Source organism: Phaethon aethereus (assembly GCF_964289735.1).
Source record: "Phaethon aethereus genome assembly, chromosome: 12".
In the NCBI taxonomy this organism is placed as follows: Eukaryota; Metazoa; Chordata; class Aves; order Phaethontiformes; family Phaethontidae; genus Phaethon; species Phaethon aethereus.
The window spans coordinates 4,309,235-4,326,332 of NC_138588.1; the positions used below are offsets into that span (position 1 = coordinate 4,309,235).

At 36.7% G+C, this 17,098-nt stretch overlaps 1 protein-coding gene across 15 annotated transcripts in view; it reads right to left on the reverse strand.

Annotated features, from left to right (window-relative positions):
- The window catches only part of MEF2A (myocyte enhancer factor 2A), a gene marked incomplete at both ends in the record, with an annotated part of 56,568 nt that extends 39,693 nt beyond the window's left edge, over positions 1-16,875 (reverse strand). For 9 of the 15 annotated variants that reach the window (XM_082004969.1, XM_082004966.1, XM_082004964.1 and 6 more), the window contains 2 exons: positions 10,669-10,872; positions 16,822-16,875. In XM_082004969.1, the coding sequence (XP_081861095.1) occupies positions 10,669-10,872; positions 16,822-16,875 (258 nt within the window). The remainder of the gene's footprint in view (positions 1-10,668; positions 10,873-16,821) is intronic. The other 6 variants (XM_082004963.1, XM_082004962.1, XM_082004959.1 and 3 more) reach the window with 1 other exon arrangement.
- Between the last annotated feature and the right edge of the window lie 223 nt (positions 16,876-17,098).

A 17,098-nucleotide genomic window follows, 5' to 3' on the forward strand; every position in this document is an offset into this window, starting at 1 on the left:
CAAAAGCTGGGGTTACATTAACTCTCCACTGAAATCAAGAGTATCATCAGAAAGAGCGGTTATTTGCCTTACTATTGTTCCAGGAAATGCATTGTTCTAGGACCTATTCTTTCCGTGCACAGCTTGCGTAAAGTCACTCACTCTTGATTAACACATGCCATGGTCCTTGCTTTGAGATTGCCAAGTAAAAATACATTCTTCTAATTGTCAATACAGAATTTCAAAAGCACCAAGGGCTGCAGAATACATGAGACCAGAACAGCTTGAGAAATTTTTTAATGCAAGTAATTATGTCTTTGTGTGACTGCCTGCATGAACTCCAACATTAATAAGCAGTAAGCTGTTACAGATTTTATTGGAGTTGGTTTTCAATCCTACTTAACACAATGTCTCCAGAACAGCTAAATCCAGAACGAGATCTTTGATATGCATTTCCAGAGCAGTGGGTGCGAGAACCAGACTTTGTGTGTCTGCCCTATAAATTTCAAAAATAAAAACATTCTTCAAACACACTGCAGAATCAGTTGGAAAAACATCACTTGCTCAACCAGAAAATAAAATACAGGAGTTCATAACAGAGGAGAATCGCTCCATTTTAGAACAGAATACTTGGTGCTTTATTACTCCTCATCTCTGGTAAAGAGGCATTCTCACTTGCAAAAGTTCTCTGCAACACAAGCCCTTCACCAGTCGATTATAGTTATCTACGAACTATCTGCTGCCTTAGCATGCTAATGACCTCATGCATACAAGGCTAGAAGTGGTCAGCTGACCCAAATGAACTTAGATGATACGTTTACAGGACACTATTTCTTAGAAGACGCTTCTGAACATACCTCTGTTTTTATGTAGCTGACCAGCAGCACCTATTTAAACAAATACTAAAAACAGCCTCCAAAGAAAATGAGAGGTATGAGCTCATTCACCAAGAATAGAAGCTAAATCCAATCTTAAAAGAAAAAGCTGCTTTCATCAAGTTTTGATTCTTTGGAACATGTTATCCAAGTCTGTACTGCAAACTGCTTCTAGAGGGGAATGGCAAGATACAGGTATAGGTATGAAGGATGAAGGAATCACTCCAACAAGCTCTCATGGACCAGAGAATCCCAGATGCAAGATAGATCCTTAAAGAATCTCTCAAAACATTCTTAGTTGCTCCACCTTAAAGTGCATCTTTATTTTACAATTGTCTAGAATATTTGACACATTTTAGCTTCTACATTGCAAAGTTTGTATTTTAATAAAGACTTGCAAGCAAGAGTGGAGTAAATAAAGTACTACTATCTGCCAATTTGCGATATAAACCAAAGTCAGGGGTAGTTTTCAAAAGAAACACCTAAGAAATACTTACAATAGCCATTACCATAAGCCCCGCCCCCCCAGATTCCACCTAATGGCAATTTTTATATCATAAGGCCTCATTCAAAAGCACAACAGCCTAAGTTTTCAATAGTAAAATGAGAAAAAGCAGAAGTTTTCTTCACTCAAACCTCATCCTAGCAAGTTACACAGGTACAGTGAAAACAAGTTTTGCTCATATTGCTTTAGGCTGTTAAATATTTTGCTTTATTCCAATTACATCTAGATAGTGCACACTGCAAAAGAAAGCATAAAAATCACACCAACTAAAATTAATGTTACATAATTAGAATAAAAAATATTCTTATATTCATTAGCATTGTTAGCTATTTCTATCTTTAATGGTTAATATGTTTAGAGATCAAATGAGACACTTAGAAAATTCTTACATTATCCAAACCGAAATATTAACAACTCAGGTTACCATTAGAAACTGAGCAAAGAACATTTAAGTAGTACTACTTTCTGTTTAGATATAGTCTACACTTTCATATTACAATGACAGGCTTATACCACTGACTGGCAGGACAGGACACTGAACAGTCATGCCCATAGTCATGTCTGTCACATTCAGAACTAAGAACTAGAGCCCATCTCTGGGAACTTTACTGATCATGAGTAACTTGTAGCTACATAGCCAGGTAGTGATCGGAACTGAATCAAGCCATGCTTTATATCGTTTTAAAGAAAACTTATCTGTGCTCAGAAAATTGCTGCCTAAGTGCCCCAAAAAGCGCTGCTACAGCTCTGCTTAGAACTTCCAGACCGTGATGTTATTCATTTACTATATCTATTAAGCTATGTCTTTTAATTGTTATTTTGGGTTTCATGTCAAATTTAAGAAAAAATAGCATTTGATGAAGGCAGAAACGAGAAGGGAGAAAGTTTAGTGTATTGGTCACGTTTTCTCACCAGATAACTGTAAGAAGGTGGTAGGAGACGGGAATAAATGATCTCTGGTCCACAAACAGGATTTAAAACACCGGCCACAGGGCAATTAACTGTTTCATTAAGACAACCAGGTCAAAACACTGATAGCTTGTGATGAGGAAACGAAAGATTTAGGTATTTTCTTTCTGCTAATGATATTTGGACCTATGACATCATCCATTCTTCTTTAAAGAGAGAATAACATAAATGGGGAAAAGACATTCTCAAAGAGAAAAAACATGCTGTTATGATCAACTCAAACTCTTGGTGTGTCTTCTAGATGAGATACAAAGTTATCTTAGTTCTTAAAATAAATCCAGATCACCTATTAGCAGGGCTGCTTCTACAGAGTTTTCGGTAGACAGGTACCACACAAAGGTCCTCTACTAGTATTTGACATAGATTTAAAAATCTGGTCCTCACAGCAGCACAGCTTCCTGAAGAGCTATCTGATCCAATTTGAGATTCTACCGATGTACAGCCAAGTAAGCTGTCATTAATCAATTAAGTGATTAGCTTCTTCTGTTAATTTATTAAAAAAATGAGAACATTACAGCGAATTTCATTTCACAGCTTTAAGAATCTCACTAGCATGACTGTCATAGGTCTGCTGTAGGAGAGCAATATGAACCGGAACTACATAAAATTACTAGTAGTAATACAACAGCTAAGCACAACCACCGTTAGCAAGAAACTTCAAGAACTATATGTATTCTAGACAAGCTTCATATATACACACACACACACACATATATCTGCTTTAATTAGCGACTAAAGCTGGAATTGATCAACATTCATTATACCAACACGGCATGGTAAGTTTAAAACGCCAGCATTGTTTTAAGAGGTAGAGGAAATCTAGTGTTCCTAACCCTAAAACGCTAAATTTAATCACTGGTTTAGACGTGAGGAAAGTATGATTTTAGATTATTTGCAGGCAAGCCAAAGCTGTTAAAAAACCCCTGTCTATCCTACTTCTGGCAATTCTTTAGAAATGAAGGAATGCAAAGTGACATTAACTAGGAACAAAAACTTTTTTTCTAGCACTGTCAGCTTTCTTAAAGTCACCAACAATCTGTCATGGGGGAGAAAGGCACGTCAACATTAGTCACCAGTATGCCCAAGGCAATTTCAGCATAGCCAAAGAATTAAAAGAATATTTTAAAATAGAACAACATTACCAAATGCAAGATATGGACAAGTTAACGATAACATTCAAAAACTCAAATGAAAAAACTTTGGGGATTAAGTGTAGAACTTAATCTCCCAAATTAAAAATAAAGGAGAAAAGGAGACAGAAGAGACAGACACCATTATGAGTGGCAACTGTTCTGCTCAGCACAAAATACACAGGTGTCTTCTGTCACTATATTCAAAATATGCATTTGCTACCTTGACCACATTTTAAAGCTTAAGGAAGCTGTTTCTTCCTGAACCCTGAGTGGGAAATAAAACCCCAAAGCATATCCTGTTTACAAGCCAGGTTTATAGTAAACGCTTCTACTAAAAAAAAAAAAAGATTCAAGCTACTATACAGATATATACACACACATACATTTTTATATATCTGTGTTTTTGATGAATCATATTTGAGACCACTTCAGTTTTTATGCATTTTCTCTTTTTAAGGGAAGCTAAAACTGAGATTTTAGTCCTTAACCGCACATAAATCCTCCTCAATCATCTCCTTAAAATGTCTCAACGGCATTTGTGTGCCGTCTCAAATTATTTTAAATGTTATATGCAGTATAATTACATTTACATAATCATTTAGCAAATCAAGTCCAATAATGCCTACATTTTCTCAGCATCATGAGCAGATTACAAAGTCATTTCATCACTTCACTGAAACCATTTTTAAGCTTCTTCCTTCTTCTAAGTGTATACCACTTATTTCCAAAGTGTGGTCCATGCTGTTTGGAGACAAAAGCAAGTGTTCCACACAAAAAAAAAAACCCCACATAATACTATTCATAATACTCATATATATTCTTCTACCAATGCAAAGCTTTTTGGTTTTTTCTTTCTCTCCCCGCCTGCCCACCCCCCAAGTCTAGTCCACTTCTAGCAAGTCTCTATCTATCAATTATGAAGGAATGCAAAACAATTAACTAATCAGCACTGTCAACCTCTACTGTGTATCTAACCATCAACATTTGTGGTATCACCTCTTAGCACTTTCTCAGTTCTATAAAGCTGTGTTGATATTTCATGTAAATTTAGAGATTTTATTCACCTATATTAAGCCTCAGTTTTCATTTTCAACTGAAGCGTTCTCTTCCTTTATAAAGATATGTTTAGAAACTTCTCATGTAACTTCTCTTATGAAACATTTCAAATAAATACACTTTTGAAGGATGTGATCCAATTTCCACCATCTTACTTTTTAGCTTTTAATAGCAAAATATGGAAGCCCAAATTGCTTGCCAAATGCGTATCTAAATTGGATATACCCAGCATCCACCAAGGAACAAAACAGGATCAATTAACTGAATGTCTTTCTCAGCTTATTTTGTATGTGTGCATCCATGTATATTGAGATACAATTCCCAGATCTTCAATTTCATACGAAGTTCACTCAAATTTATAAAAAGAAGCTATGAACCAATTCAAGTGCTACCGAAACACCATAACATCCCCACAGTTAACACAGTACTATACTGTATGACACACCAATAACAGTTCAAAATACACATTGGTAATCCATAGCCTGGAAAAGAAGCAATGCTGGGGCGGTGGAGAAAACTGGATAAAAAAAACAAAACAAAAAAGCTTTTCGTTTATAAACACAGTGTTTCAACACCAACTTTTCTGTTTATGCTCCCCACACTGTTACAGTTGTCTCTTGGCATATGCTCCATCTGGCTGTGGAGATGCATCTGCTTCTTTATGCTGCGGGCTCCACGTGTGCAGATGAGCTCTACATACTTACTCAAAGCTATGATCTGACAATCGCATCTCTGATACTATATATGTCTATGACTAAAGAACACGTATTGCTCCTATAACAGCTCCTCATTAAAATTTTGTGAAAAGGCAGAGAAGTAGAGTGCCTGCTTGGTATTTTAAGGTAAGATGATGCACTGAATACAGATCGTGTAAGATTAAACTGGCTTGCTTACACTACTGCAAGTAGTAGCAGGTGCGTTTACCTGCTTTCTGTCTTGTTTCTGTCAAAACTATGACATGACCACTATCACACCAGGCCATCACAAATGTTACTTCCTATTAGAGCCAGCATTTGCCATGTGAAGAGATTTAATACAAACATCCAAACTACCTGCTGTAACTTAAACCAAGGAACAACTACGATTATTCCAATACAGCAGTGTCTCCACAAGAATGAGTATGTTTACAGTAACTGCATGGTATCATTTAGGATAAACTTTTTTTTATTTTTAGTTACGGTTTTTATTACAGATTATTGCATATTTCAAGGACAGCTGTCAATATCTGGCGTATAACCTAAACCTTATACAGCAAATTATACTATACAGAAAACAGCATTAAACTATTCAGCACAGAAGTGGTTCATTAACCAAAAGCTATCTGAAATTCTCATGGGCACAGATGCCAACCAGCAAAAGCAGGTCACATTTTAGACAGGCTCCTAAAAATCAAATCACCTCAGTTTGATGGTGATACGACGGCATGTGCACAACCTACCCACAGCCAAGCATAGGTTAAATAAACCCTGTTTTGCTGTATCACTCAAGGAACATCAAAGCGTGGAAAAGAGATAAAAAGTCAAGCTGAACAGGCAAGAAGAGCCTGGCTTCAGTCCTTGACTCCCACGAAAAGCGAGGCTGGAAGAGAGGAAACAACTGAATGACTGCTGCTTTCTGAGGCCCTCTTGAGGGGCAGATGGACCCAACATGGAAGTGTTACCTTGTAGAGATTCTGTAATAATCTTAACACCCCCTACACTAAAGATTGAGTACGTGTGCCTGTTCATTTCCCTCCTTACCTTGGATCAAAAAAAGAATGGTCTCAATTTGTCAACCATATGGATACAGAATCCTGATAAACCTGAAATTCTTCCCATTTTATTCTGCAGAAGTACTCTACTTCTTTTTTCAGGAAAAATAAATTACTTGCCAAGAATAATGTGCTACAGAAAAACGTCCATGAACATTAAAGCATCAAATGCTATAACACCTACGGCAAGTCCTTCAAATCATAGACAGTACTTCAGTGTTAACAATCTTCAACTGTGCCATTACAGCTTTGTAAAATGAAATACATTTTCCTAATACTTCAAGAATTCAAAGCACACAACTGAAAATCTCACTTTTTTCAATCTCTATATGGTCCATTTAACCTGTGCAAGCCCTAGCTTTCACTCAAATAACTATGAAAAAATAAGATCAATGAAACATTTTACAACAGAACAAAACCTCTCTCATCTGATGTGAAAAGGACCATATTCTCCAAGAGCAAGAATTTTTCTGAATGGTAACTTCTATTTCTGAAATCGTACAAAAATTTTATTTTGCAATTTCAACATAGGATTTTTTTTTCCTTTCATGAGACTTAAAGGAAACATACACACACGACCTCTTGAGTAAATGCCTTTTAGTAAAAGGCCAGGAGATCAGCAACCATAAGCAAAGTTTCACTGTCGTCAACATCAGCTGTGTTCACCTTCCATCTCTCAGAGGAATGCAGAAATTAATCTAAAAAAACTATTAGATGAATTGTTCCTGATGCTGATAAGCAAGGAAGTCTTTTCATAGACTTGTGCGTGTTCTGAAGATTTTGAGTGTTTCAAACAATCCTGTTTTCCCGAATCACCACTTTTTCCTAATTCTGCAAAACAGATTCAAACAGCAAAAAAGTTGAAGATAACAGAGGTTGAGTCCCAGCCGAAAAATGCCACGCCAATTGTCCTTTAAAACTGGTTACAGGCCATCTGTTACAAGATCTTCTCCCTTAGTTTTAAAAGTACTAAATGGTAGGGAATGGACCATCCATCCCCAAGTATATGACATAGTTAGAAAACTAAGCGTACATTAAAACGGAATTCTGTAACTTCCCACTCCAGCTATTCAAGTGTCTGATTCTGCCAAGATGGCTGAAAAAGCCATTTCCTTACACCCATATCAGTTACTAGTTACCAAGTAGCTACAAAATAAAAAAGAAAATTATGACAACAAAAACACATGGTAAGAAACAGGTAAAGAAGCCAACAATCTATAGATAGGCAGACTGTTCAGAAACTGAATGGAAAACAAAGGGAGGGGGGGAGTGAGAGGGGAGGTGACCAGGAAACACTAAAAGAAATTAGAAAAATGGGACCAACAAAAACACACAAAAGGAACAAAAAAAACTTAGAAAAGAATAGGTACAGGACAACAACAGAGCATTCACATCTACAATAACATGTAGAGTGAAAGACGTAAGGGCATGTATCAAAAGAATTTCTAACATTCATTTAAGATGCCAGAGCTCTCCCTCCTACTATGTTTTCACACAAACGTTCCAGCAGCAACAGAGGATACCAAGCTCTGGGCATATAAAAGCAATTCCTATGCCAAAACTGAACAGGAGGCAGCTATAAGGGGAAGATGTCTCATCCATTTCACTTAATCATTTACAACATTACCATCCATCCAGTACTGAAAATAAGTTACAGTAGATTTGTTTCTTCCCTTATACAGCTTCTGAGCTGTGTAGAATTAGCTTTCCTTCTAGCACAGCAAAAAAAAAAAAACCCCTCCTGTCTTGCATATCAGGAACACAGTGGGTCAAGAATAGTGTCACGGTGAGCGTACATCACAACAAATACCATCTGTCATATTCAAGGAAGCAAGTGAATTACTTGTTAATGTTAACTAAGATATATACATCAGCTGTAACTCCATAAAATGGAATTACTTATTCTAAATTGGTTTAGCATATGTTTGAGAAATTTTTAGGTGGCGTTTTCTGTAATTTCAGTTTGTTAAAATTGTACTTCTACATAGACACAATAACAAGAAGCCATTTTATGTCGTTCTTTCTGAATATTTCCAAATTGCTGCTGCTGTAACTTCACCTCTATCATGCCATAAGCATGGTGAAATTACATGAAGCAGTGAGCTTTTGGCAACTTGCTACTGCTTAAATACAAGAGTCCTACTCTTCCCCCATTTCATCTCTTATCCCATGTTCTTCCCCACCTATGCTGTACCTGTCATTGCATCTGCTCCAAATCACATCATATTCTCCATTGAACCAATTCAGCTCTGTTGTAAAGCAAAAAAGTAGGTATTTTTCCACTGAAAAGGAATATTTTTCAAAATTAAACATTATTTACTTACAGTGGGAAGCAAACCATCCGAACCCAACCATTAATGATATTTCTTAATTGCCAAAAGAACAACAGCTAATAGACTACAAATTTACAATACTGGCAGAGCAAATCTGAAATGCAATCAGTTGCAAAAAATGAAATTGCATTGTATCTCTCTAAAATACTGTGCACATTAATTTTTTTTTTCTGGAATCCAGAGAGAAAACATCACTCCACTTTACTTATATTGAGCTTGTAAATATTTCATCCTACTGACTTAACTTTCCCATCCAGAACACAGCCATAAACTTAAAGAACATATTTTCCCTGCAAAAAGATACACACTCGCCTCTCTGGCTAAGTAACATTTTACTAAGGAAAAAAAAACCAAAACAAACCACCAACCACACATTTCAAGCAGACTAAACAGCACACAGGGCTAACCTGACAAGACTGGGAGATGCACTCCTAAATTATACTACGTTTGAAAAAAAGAGAGTAAAGTCCCAAATCCCACACTAGTATAATACAGAAAACTTAGAGAAGAAAATTAGAATCTGCAGATGAGTCCTTGCATGTTCCCCCAGAATAGAAGCCATACGTGAACTTGTGTACTGAGCGCACTTTTATATGTAGTTGCCAGGGGTCAAACGCTTGACAACAGTAAAAAAAACACCACCAAAAAAAACCCCTAAAAAAACTACAGGCAGTCTTGCATAGAAATTATTTTGGAAGAGGTTATTATATCTGATGATGTGAAGAAACATGGTTACCACAAGCCATAGCACAAAGAGGCGTTAGATGCAGAACAAAAATCAGCCTGGTAACTGAAGTGCTTGCATCCCTCTCTCAAATTCACATCTGTCACAGTCAAAAGCTCATCTTGAAAGAATTAGGTTTTCCCTTTCTCTACAGCGTCTATTCCTTATTTATACTAATCCAGTGACTAAGTAATGCTCCTCCAACTCTTCAAAGCTTGTGTTATCCCTCTCATTCATACTCAACACTGCAGACAGAAGTTGGGGAGGTTTTCTTTCTGATCATAAAAGGCAGTTGACAAATTAGCAGTGAATCTTCTCAAAACAAAATATAAGGCATTTGCTTATTTCTCAGTTTTGTCAATATGATTTTTGTTGAAAACTTATTTACAAGATCAGCTCATGTCCTCCCTGTACTCTGCGATCCCCTTGGCAATAGACTCTTTGGCTATAGAAGGCATGCCTAAATCATTCCTAAAAAGAAAAGCATTTTTTCAGAAGACAACTTCAGGATTTAAATTGAACACTTAAATCAGACACCTCTTTTTGCTATTTACAGGACTACTGGAGACATGACTCTTATCTGAAATGCAGTTACAGTGCACAAAGGCTCCAACTGCCAAGAAAATCCTTGATTTCTACTGCACCTAATTTAGAAATTATGTATTGGAAAGAGTTTCTATTTAAAGCACAAGCATAATAAAAGTAGATGAAACAAATACCTTTGAGTAAATACGCTTTTCTATTACTGCAGAAAGTACAGTTGTTCTACTGCTGTTTTTTAACTAACATACAGTGTGACTGGACAACAAATTTAAGTTCATTTGCTCCACAAATTCAGGATTTTTTTTTTTATGTTTTGATGAACAAGAGGCAGCACAGGCTGTGGCTGATTTGATCCATGGGCAACATTTGAGTGGTAGAGCAGCTACTTTCTCAAAAGAGAAAAGGGGCCAAATGCAATTGTCTTTTAGGCTGAGAGTACTCTTCGGACCATATTCTCCATCCAATTGATTTTTTTCCATTTAAACCTTAAACACTTTCACCCTCCCTCCCCCAGAAAAACAACCATCTTTCACACCTCTAGTTCCATTGCCAAACATGGTTGAAATCAAACACGTTTCCCAGAAACTAGCAGGAGGTGGAGGGCAGATGGGAAAACAACATGGCTGTAAAGACAACTTACTGCCTTAGAGAAAGCAGACTACAAGCAGTAGTTTACATTTTATGACAAAGTTTTGAAGTTGTTAAATACATTTGGTTAAAATATCTTAAAATACTCTACATTGCTCTGTATTTGTAGTATTAAGGAGATAGGAAAACTGATGTGTCTTTTTAAATTGTTACCTCAACGATATCTGAGTTGGTTCTGCTTTCATGGGGCTCGTTGTATTCTGTGTATTTAAGAAGAACTTTGTCCATATCAGTGCTGGCATACTGAAAGAGTTTGTTAGAGCTGTTAAAAATGATGAGTGCTATTTCACAGTCACAGAGTACACTCAACTCGTATGCTTTCTTCATTAATCCAAACTTCCTCTTTGTAAAGGTGACCTAGAGAAGAAAAAAAACCAAAACCCGTTATTCTTTAACACATGACAAGGGTTTGAAGGACTATAATCAAGGATTCAAGGAATATAACAATTGAGCCTACACTACTTATTCCTACTAACAAGCAACATAACTGAACATATGAACAAGCTTAAAAGAACTGCCTGTCATGTTTGGGTGTTACTTTTAGGGCCAATGCTCTATATTAGACTAAACTAAACAATTACACCCCCCCAACTCCTCCACTCCTCTATAACTACCAAGAAGAGTTAAAGTTTGCAGGATACTCTGACTGTATTTCCTTCTGTTCAACCAACATTGACTTTCCAGGTATCAATATTTTCTTCTGTGATGATCATTTACTCTGTAACCAGTTTACAAGTTACTCACAATCTTATTCTAGTAAAATCAAAGAAAAGAGTAATATCAACAGAAGCAACACTGTTACTATGATTCTATGATTCCTTATTATGCAAAGCTAAGAAATACAGTTATTTTGTTGCTATTAAACCATCTAATCAGATTCACTTATATTTTTAAGCTGTTTTCTGCCACTTGGGAATATCATGAAACAATCATTCTGTCCAATTAGAACTGCTGTTGGGAAATAAATCCATTACAGACCATCACAAAAGAACATTTGCCCATCAGGGAAGGGGGAAAGACTAGTTATAAAAACCACCATCAATTATGGAAAAAAGGTTTTAAAAAATTATTCCTTTCACAAGATTTCAGTTAATTAAGAATATAAGAGTATCAATGTATTTGACATCAAGTTGAATCAAACACAGGTCTGATGCCAAGGCCAGCTTTTCTTGGAGGATAATATTTTTACAAAACATTCTCTTAAGTGTCTCAAAAAGGCACTTCATCTACTACTATGAAGTTAATGTTCCAAAACCTTTTAAACAAGGATGCTGTTTTCAGATCTAGCCGTTCAATCTGAGCTTCAGTGTTGAAGGGGACACCTCTGTCCATGGCCACATTCACACCTCCATATTACAATTCAAAGTATATGCCACTGACAGGTGAGTGACCTACACACCTTACAAGTTTAACAGACAATAGTGAGAATACTTTTGCAAGATAGGAATGAAGTAAAACACAAGAAACAATCAAACCTGTTTTATGGGTTTCTACAGTTTAACATGTTAATTACCCAGATGTACATCAAGTTTTTGACAGATAGATAGGAAAATTCTGCGTATACACACCTCAAGGCATTTCTTTCAGACTTATCTCATGCATATTACTTTTTGAATCCTATCCATAATAAAAAATGCCTCCCACCATATAACTAGTCTCAGAGGGATGCAGACAGATGTACTAACAACATTACGTATACAGCATGTTGACAATAACTGTATTATTAAAACAGTATAGGCATGCTTTGCTCCTCCACCACAATTGTTTGCAAAGGTAGCATGGACCTGAGATTCCTCTCCAGCTATAGAACAGTCTCTATGTCCATCAAAAAAAAGTCTGTTTTAACATGTGCCCTTTCCCTTTCCCCCCCCAAACGAAATGTACTCATGATGTCTTAAAACCTGGATTGTTAACACTTAGCGACAGCACGAAAGGAGGTAATAAACAGAAGACCTAGAAAGACGAGAATATGGAATGTCAGGCATATTATGATAACCATAGTTCCACCTAAGTTCCTGTGCAGTGTTTCTAACTTGGAAACTTCTTAGGGTTTAAAGACCCAAGATCACAGAACCTCTTGTGAGGCTTGAATAATGTGTGTCAGTACTTACCATAACTTCTTTATTCAACCCTTTTAAAGCACGTTTGGTGAGAAGCTCCATTAAGATACAGCACTGCCTCTGAAACAATTTTATGTCAGAGTGCTGTAACACATTCAAGGTTCAACTAGGGTAAGCAGATCTTTTTATCTGCTCGTTGTTTAACAATTACGATACATTAGTGAGACAAGATGCCAAAATATCTGACAGACTTTACCTTAATGCATCTTCTGTTAGTATTTTATTTTCAGTTATCAATTCAACAAGTTGACCAAGTACGAATGTAGGTTTCACTGCATTGTAGTTTTCCAAAATGCAGGTGGAAATTTTACTATCCACATAAAATACACACAGCCGCTTTTTAAAAACAGATCCTGTGTAAGTCTCTTAGTGGTTCCGTCACTTTACACATGCCTTTCAGAACGCTTGGGATTTATTAATGCTATCTTGGAGGGGACATTAAGAATTACTTTGTCTGGATTCGTCTGGGGATTTGGGGAAACTGGGTTTTTTAAATAGCTGTTCTCTTCTGATACTTCAATTACAAGACACTTAGGAGATTATTACCAGAGTATGAGCAGGTATAGACAGGTACTACTGTTTAGTTTTTGTCAGGAAAAAGGCATCATAAACAAGATGTATGTGTGCTATGTCACTTTGAGAAGTCATTAAATAAAGACTGAAGGCTTAGTCCCCTTGAAGACCCATACGATCCTAGGCAAGGGATCTTAACTTCTCTACTGAAATGTCTTTCTCACCTCTTGTAAGGCTATTTTACTCGCCTGACTTTTTACCTGTGAGATTCTCAGCTACTGTCGATTTCTTACTTTGTGTTTGGACAGTACTTTGCACAAACCCCACTACCACTGGAGTCCAAGCCTTACTTTAATGCACATACATTATTATAAACTCAGTTTTCATTTAAAAACTCAGAAAGCAGAATATTAGTTCTGCAATTCTTTTTTCTTGCCATTTAGCGTGCCATTCAGGACCACACTAAAAACAAAAATATGTATCTATTGCAGGCCAACAGCTTCCTCAGCACTATTCTAATATTGCTTAGCAAGAAAGGGTGAGGAGGAAAGCAAAGGCAGCAAGATTGAGCTCCTTTGATATCTAATTTACTGTACTTTACTCTCTTCAGCTTAATGAAGATAAATGTCCTACAGCTCATTCAAGCAGATAAGACTGCTTAATTAATAATACAATGACAGTCTCATGACAATTATAATCCCCTAGGAGTAATGGTCTATATATTCTGTTTGCAGCTCACATACAATCCCATCAGAACTAAGATGCTTCTGATAAAACAATAGCTTTAATTCCCACATAAGTTATACGTACTCGCTTGGCAGGCAAAGCTCTATCCCATTCTACGCATATTTTCAAACAAGAAAACGTGAACATTGTATTAAACATCTAGCAGGACATTATATGCATGTTCATAAGTGACCTATTAACCAGCTATGTATGCCACAGCAAAACTGACAGAACGCAACTAAGCTATACTTTCCGTTCGGCAAAACAAATCCTAAATGCCCTCGTTATTGGGGTCGATGAAAAAAATTCTCGGAAGTAAAATAATACCTAAAATGCTGTAATGTGTGGGATATTTTAGTGTGTTAAAACTCTATGTACTATCTATGAAAACCACAGGACACCACTGGGGTTAGAGAACACCACCAATATTTCTACACAAAAAATTTGGCTCTACTAACAAGAGCTATTTAATCTCTTTAAAAGGTTTTAAAAACAAGATGCAGCATACTATCATCTCTGGGTTTCCACAGAAAAAGGATAAGGCAAGCCTAATTCCATTTTTAAGTTAGAGCTTAAAGCTTCTTCCTAGTCACTAAAAAGTCCCAAAAAAGTGGTAGCCAAAAAACAACCAAAACTTAAAATTTAATCCCCATGTTCTGCTTCAGTCACAGACATGGTATAAGTGCACTAAAAATGGATACAAATTCTCCTCCTTCCCATTGTTGCAATCAGACCAATAAGATGGAGATGATAAAAAAACTGCAACTCTCCCTGAAAAAAAAAAAATCACCACACTAAAGTCAGCATATAGCATAACAGTATTTTTGTTTCAAGCAGAACAAAACCAAGGTTATCCAACTTACTCCAAGTAAGTTAAAAAACGCGTGAGGGGGATCAAGCTCCACCTCTTCAATGTGCCCAAAGTTCTAGAGCAAGATCTGAAAGAACTGAAGTTATTAATTCATCTACTTTTACTATGTGTACTTAAGACATTTATCTACATCAAACATACCGTCACTGTGTGATTAAAGCTGTCCAAACACAATACCTGGCTTTCTCCCAAACTCCAGTAATACTTTTCTTGCTATATATAGTTTTCTCAGAGTTTACATTGCTTTAAAGTGATAGAGGGAGAAAAACAATCCCTGTTTCACAAACAAAACAATGGACTCTGAGTTGATATGTCAGCAGCAATACAGCCTCATGGAATTCTGCCACTACCCCAACATCAAATTGGTGCTCAGAAGTTAAAAAAGCACATCAAATACTAGGAAGAGAACAGAGACCAAGCATCAGTATACCACTATAGAAGTCCACGTCTTGCATGTATCTTGAACACTGTGCAGTTCCGGGTCCCTTTGCCACCAAAAATAAGCTAGCGATACTCAAGGAGGTTTAGGGAAAAGTAGTGGAAACGGTCAAAGCTGTGGAATAAATTTTGTATTAAAACAATTAAGTAAGCTAGGGTGCTTCAGCCTGAAAAAGTTATTTTAAGAGAAAAGAAAACACAGCAGAGGTCCACAGAATAATAAGCAGGATGGACAGACTAGACAGGGAGCAACTGCTGCCTCTTCCATACAAGAGCAAAGTAACTGGCAGAACCATGACTAAGCATAAACAAAAAGGTGTTTCTTGAAACAACAGGTAATAGAGGTATAGAAAAACCTAGCCAAAAGATGTTTTAAGTGCTGCAACTTTGTAAGGGCTCAAAGGATAACTGAACAATTCCCTGCCCCCTGCCAGCAAACAACAAAACAAAAAAATCCATTAATGGTTACTAAATATACGGAAACCATGTCCAGCTCAGGGATTTCCTGAGCTAAGAATAGCTAGAAGCTGGAAAAGCATTACAAAGTAGTGTAACATGTGCATCTCTGTCCTACACTTATTTGCCTGTGACCATCACTGGACAAAAGATAATGGCCTAGCAGCATCTTTGGTCTGACCCACTACATCTATTCTTAAAGACCCCACGTCCTTCCTACAATACTTTTCCTTAAAAAGTGGGTTATCTGGAAGCCACCATAACACACTTCAATATACATTTAGAATCTTATTTTGTAACTCATGTAGCAATTTAGAAGTTAAGAGGAAACAGTACTTCTGCAGAGTCATCAACTTCTGGTACTTTTCAAGTTCACAGGACATCTCTTTATTAGGGCAAGAGCAACCAAGTAAGCAGCTTTCCCTGAAACAGTGCCCTTTTGAGTAATCTGCCCTTTCAACAAATAATTTCTAAAGACTGTTGTAGTAGCAAATACTTTTACTACATCCTTTCTGAATTCCTCATCCTTTCTCTATCTTCACAGAATCACTAAGGTTGGAAAGGACCTTCAAGATCATCAAGTCCAACCATTAATCCAGCACCACCATGTCCCCTAAACCATGTCCTGAAGCGCCACATCCACACTTTTTTGAACACTTCCAGAGATGGCAACTCCACCACCTCCCTGGGCAGCCTGTTCCAATGCCTGACCACCCTCTCAGTGAAGAAATTTTTCCTAACATCCAATCTAAACCTCCCCTGGCACAACTTGAAGCCATTTCCTCTCGTCCTATCACTGGTTACTTGGGAGAAGTACTAATGAGTACACTCATTACTAAGTGTTTGTACTAGCTATCAGATCAAGTAAGGTGTCCGTTTCAACGCAATCCTCCAGTCCACTGGAAGTACAGGCTAGGGTACTATTTAAATCGGAATAGTAGTTTTACTACTTTAAATCAAATTCACTGTAACTGATATTACTCTTAAATAACTATTTTCCCTAAAACAGTAGTAAAGTCATTATGAGACATATTTCCTATTTGTATTCTGGTAATGCCATCTGTAGATATATGAAGACAAAGCTCGGCTTTATAAGAGTGAATTAAGATTAACGTATCCCAAATTTCCCAGAAATTTTAGAATTACTGCTGAACATGTTCATGCAGACTCCTTGTTTCTCACCTGTCTGTTCCGTTCATCCATTATTCTTGTGATCTGTATTTTCTTTCTCCCCATTTTCAGCCTCTTCTTTCTTTTGCTTTGCAATCCAGAAATACACTAATCCAAGAAATTTCACTCTTCAGTGTTCTAACACATGATACAGTTTTCTTTTACTTTGTCTTCAGCGTGAGAAAAGGTTTCTATTTCTTCTTATATACCCCTAAAAAATAAAATTTTGAAAAAACATAATTTACAAATTAATAAAGAGGAAGCATCATTAAACACCTGTATAGCCATA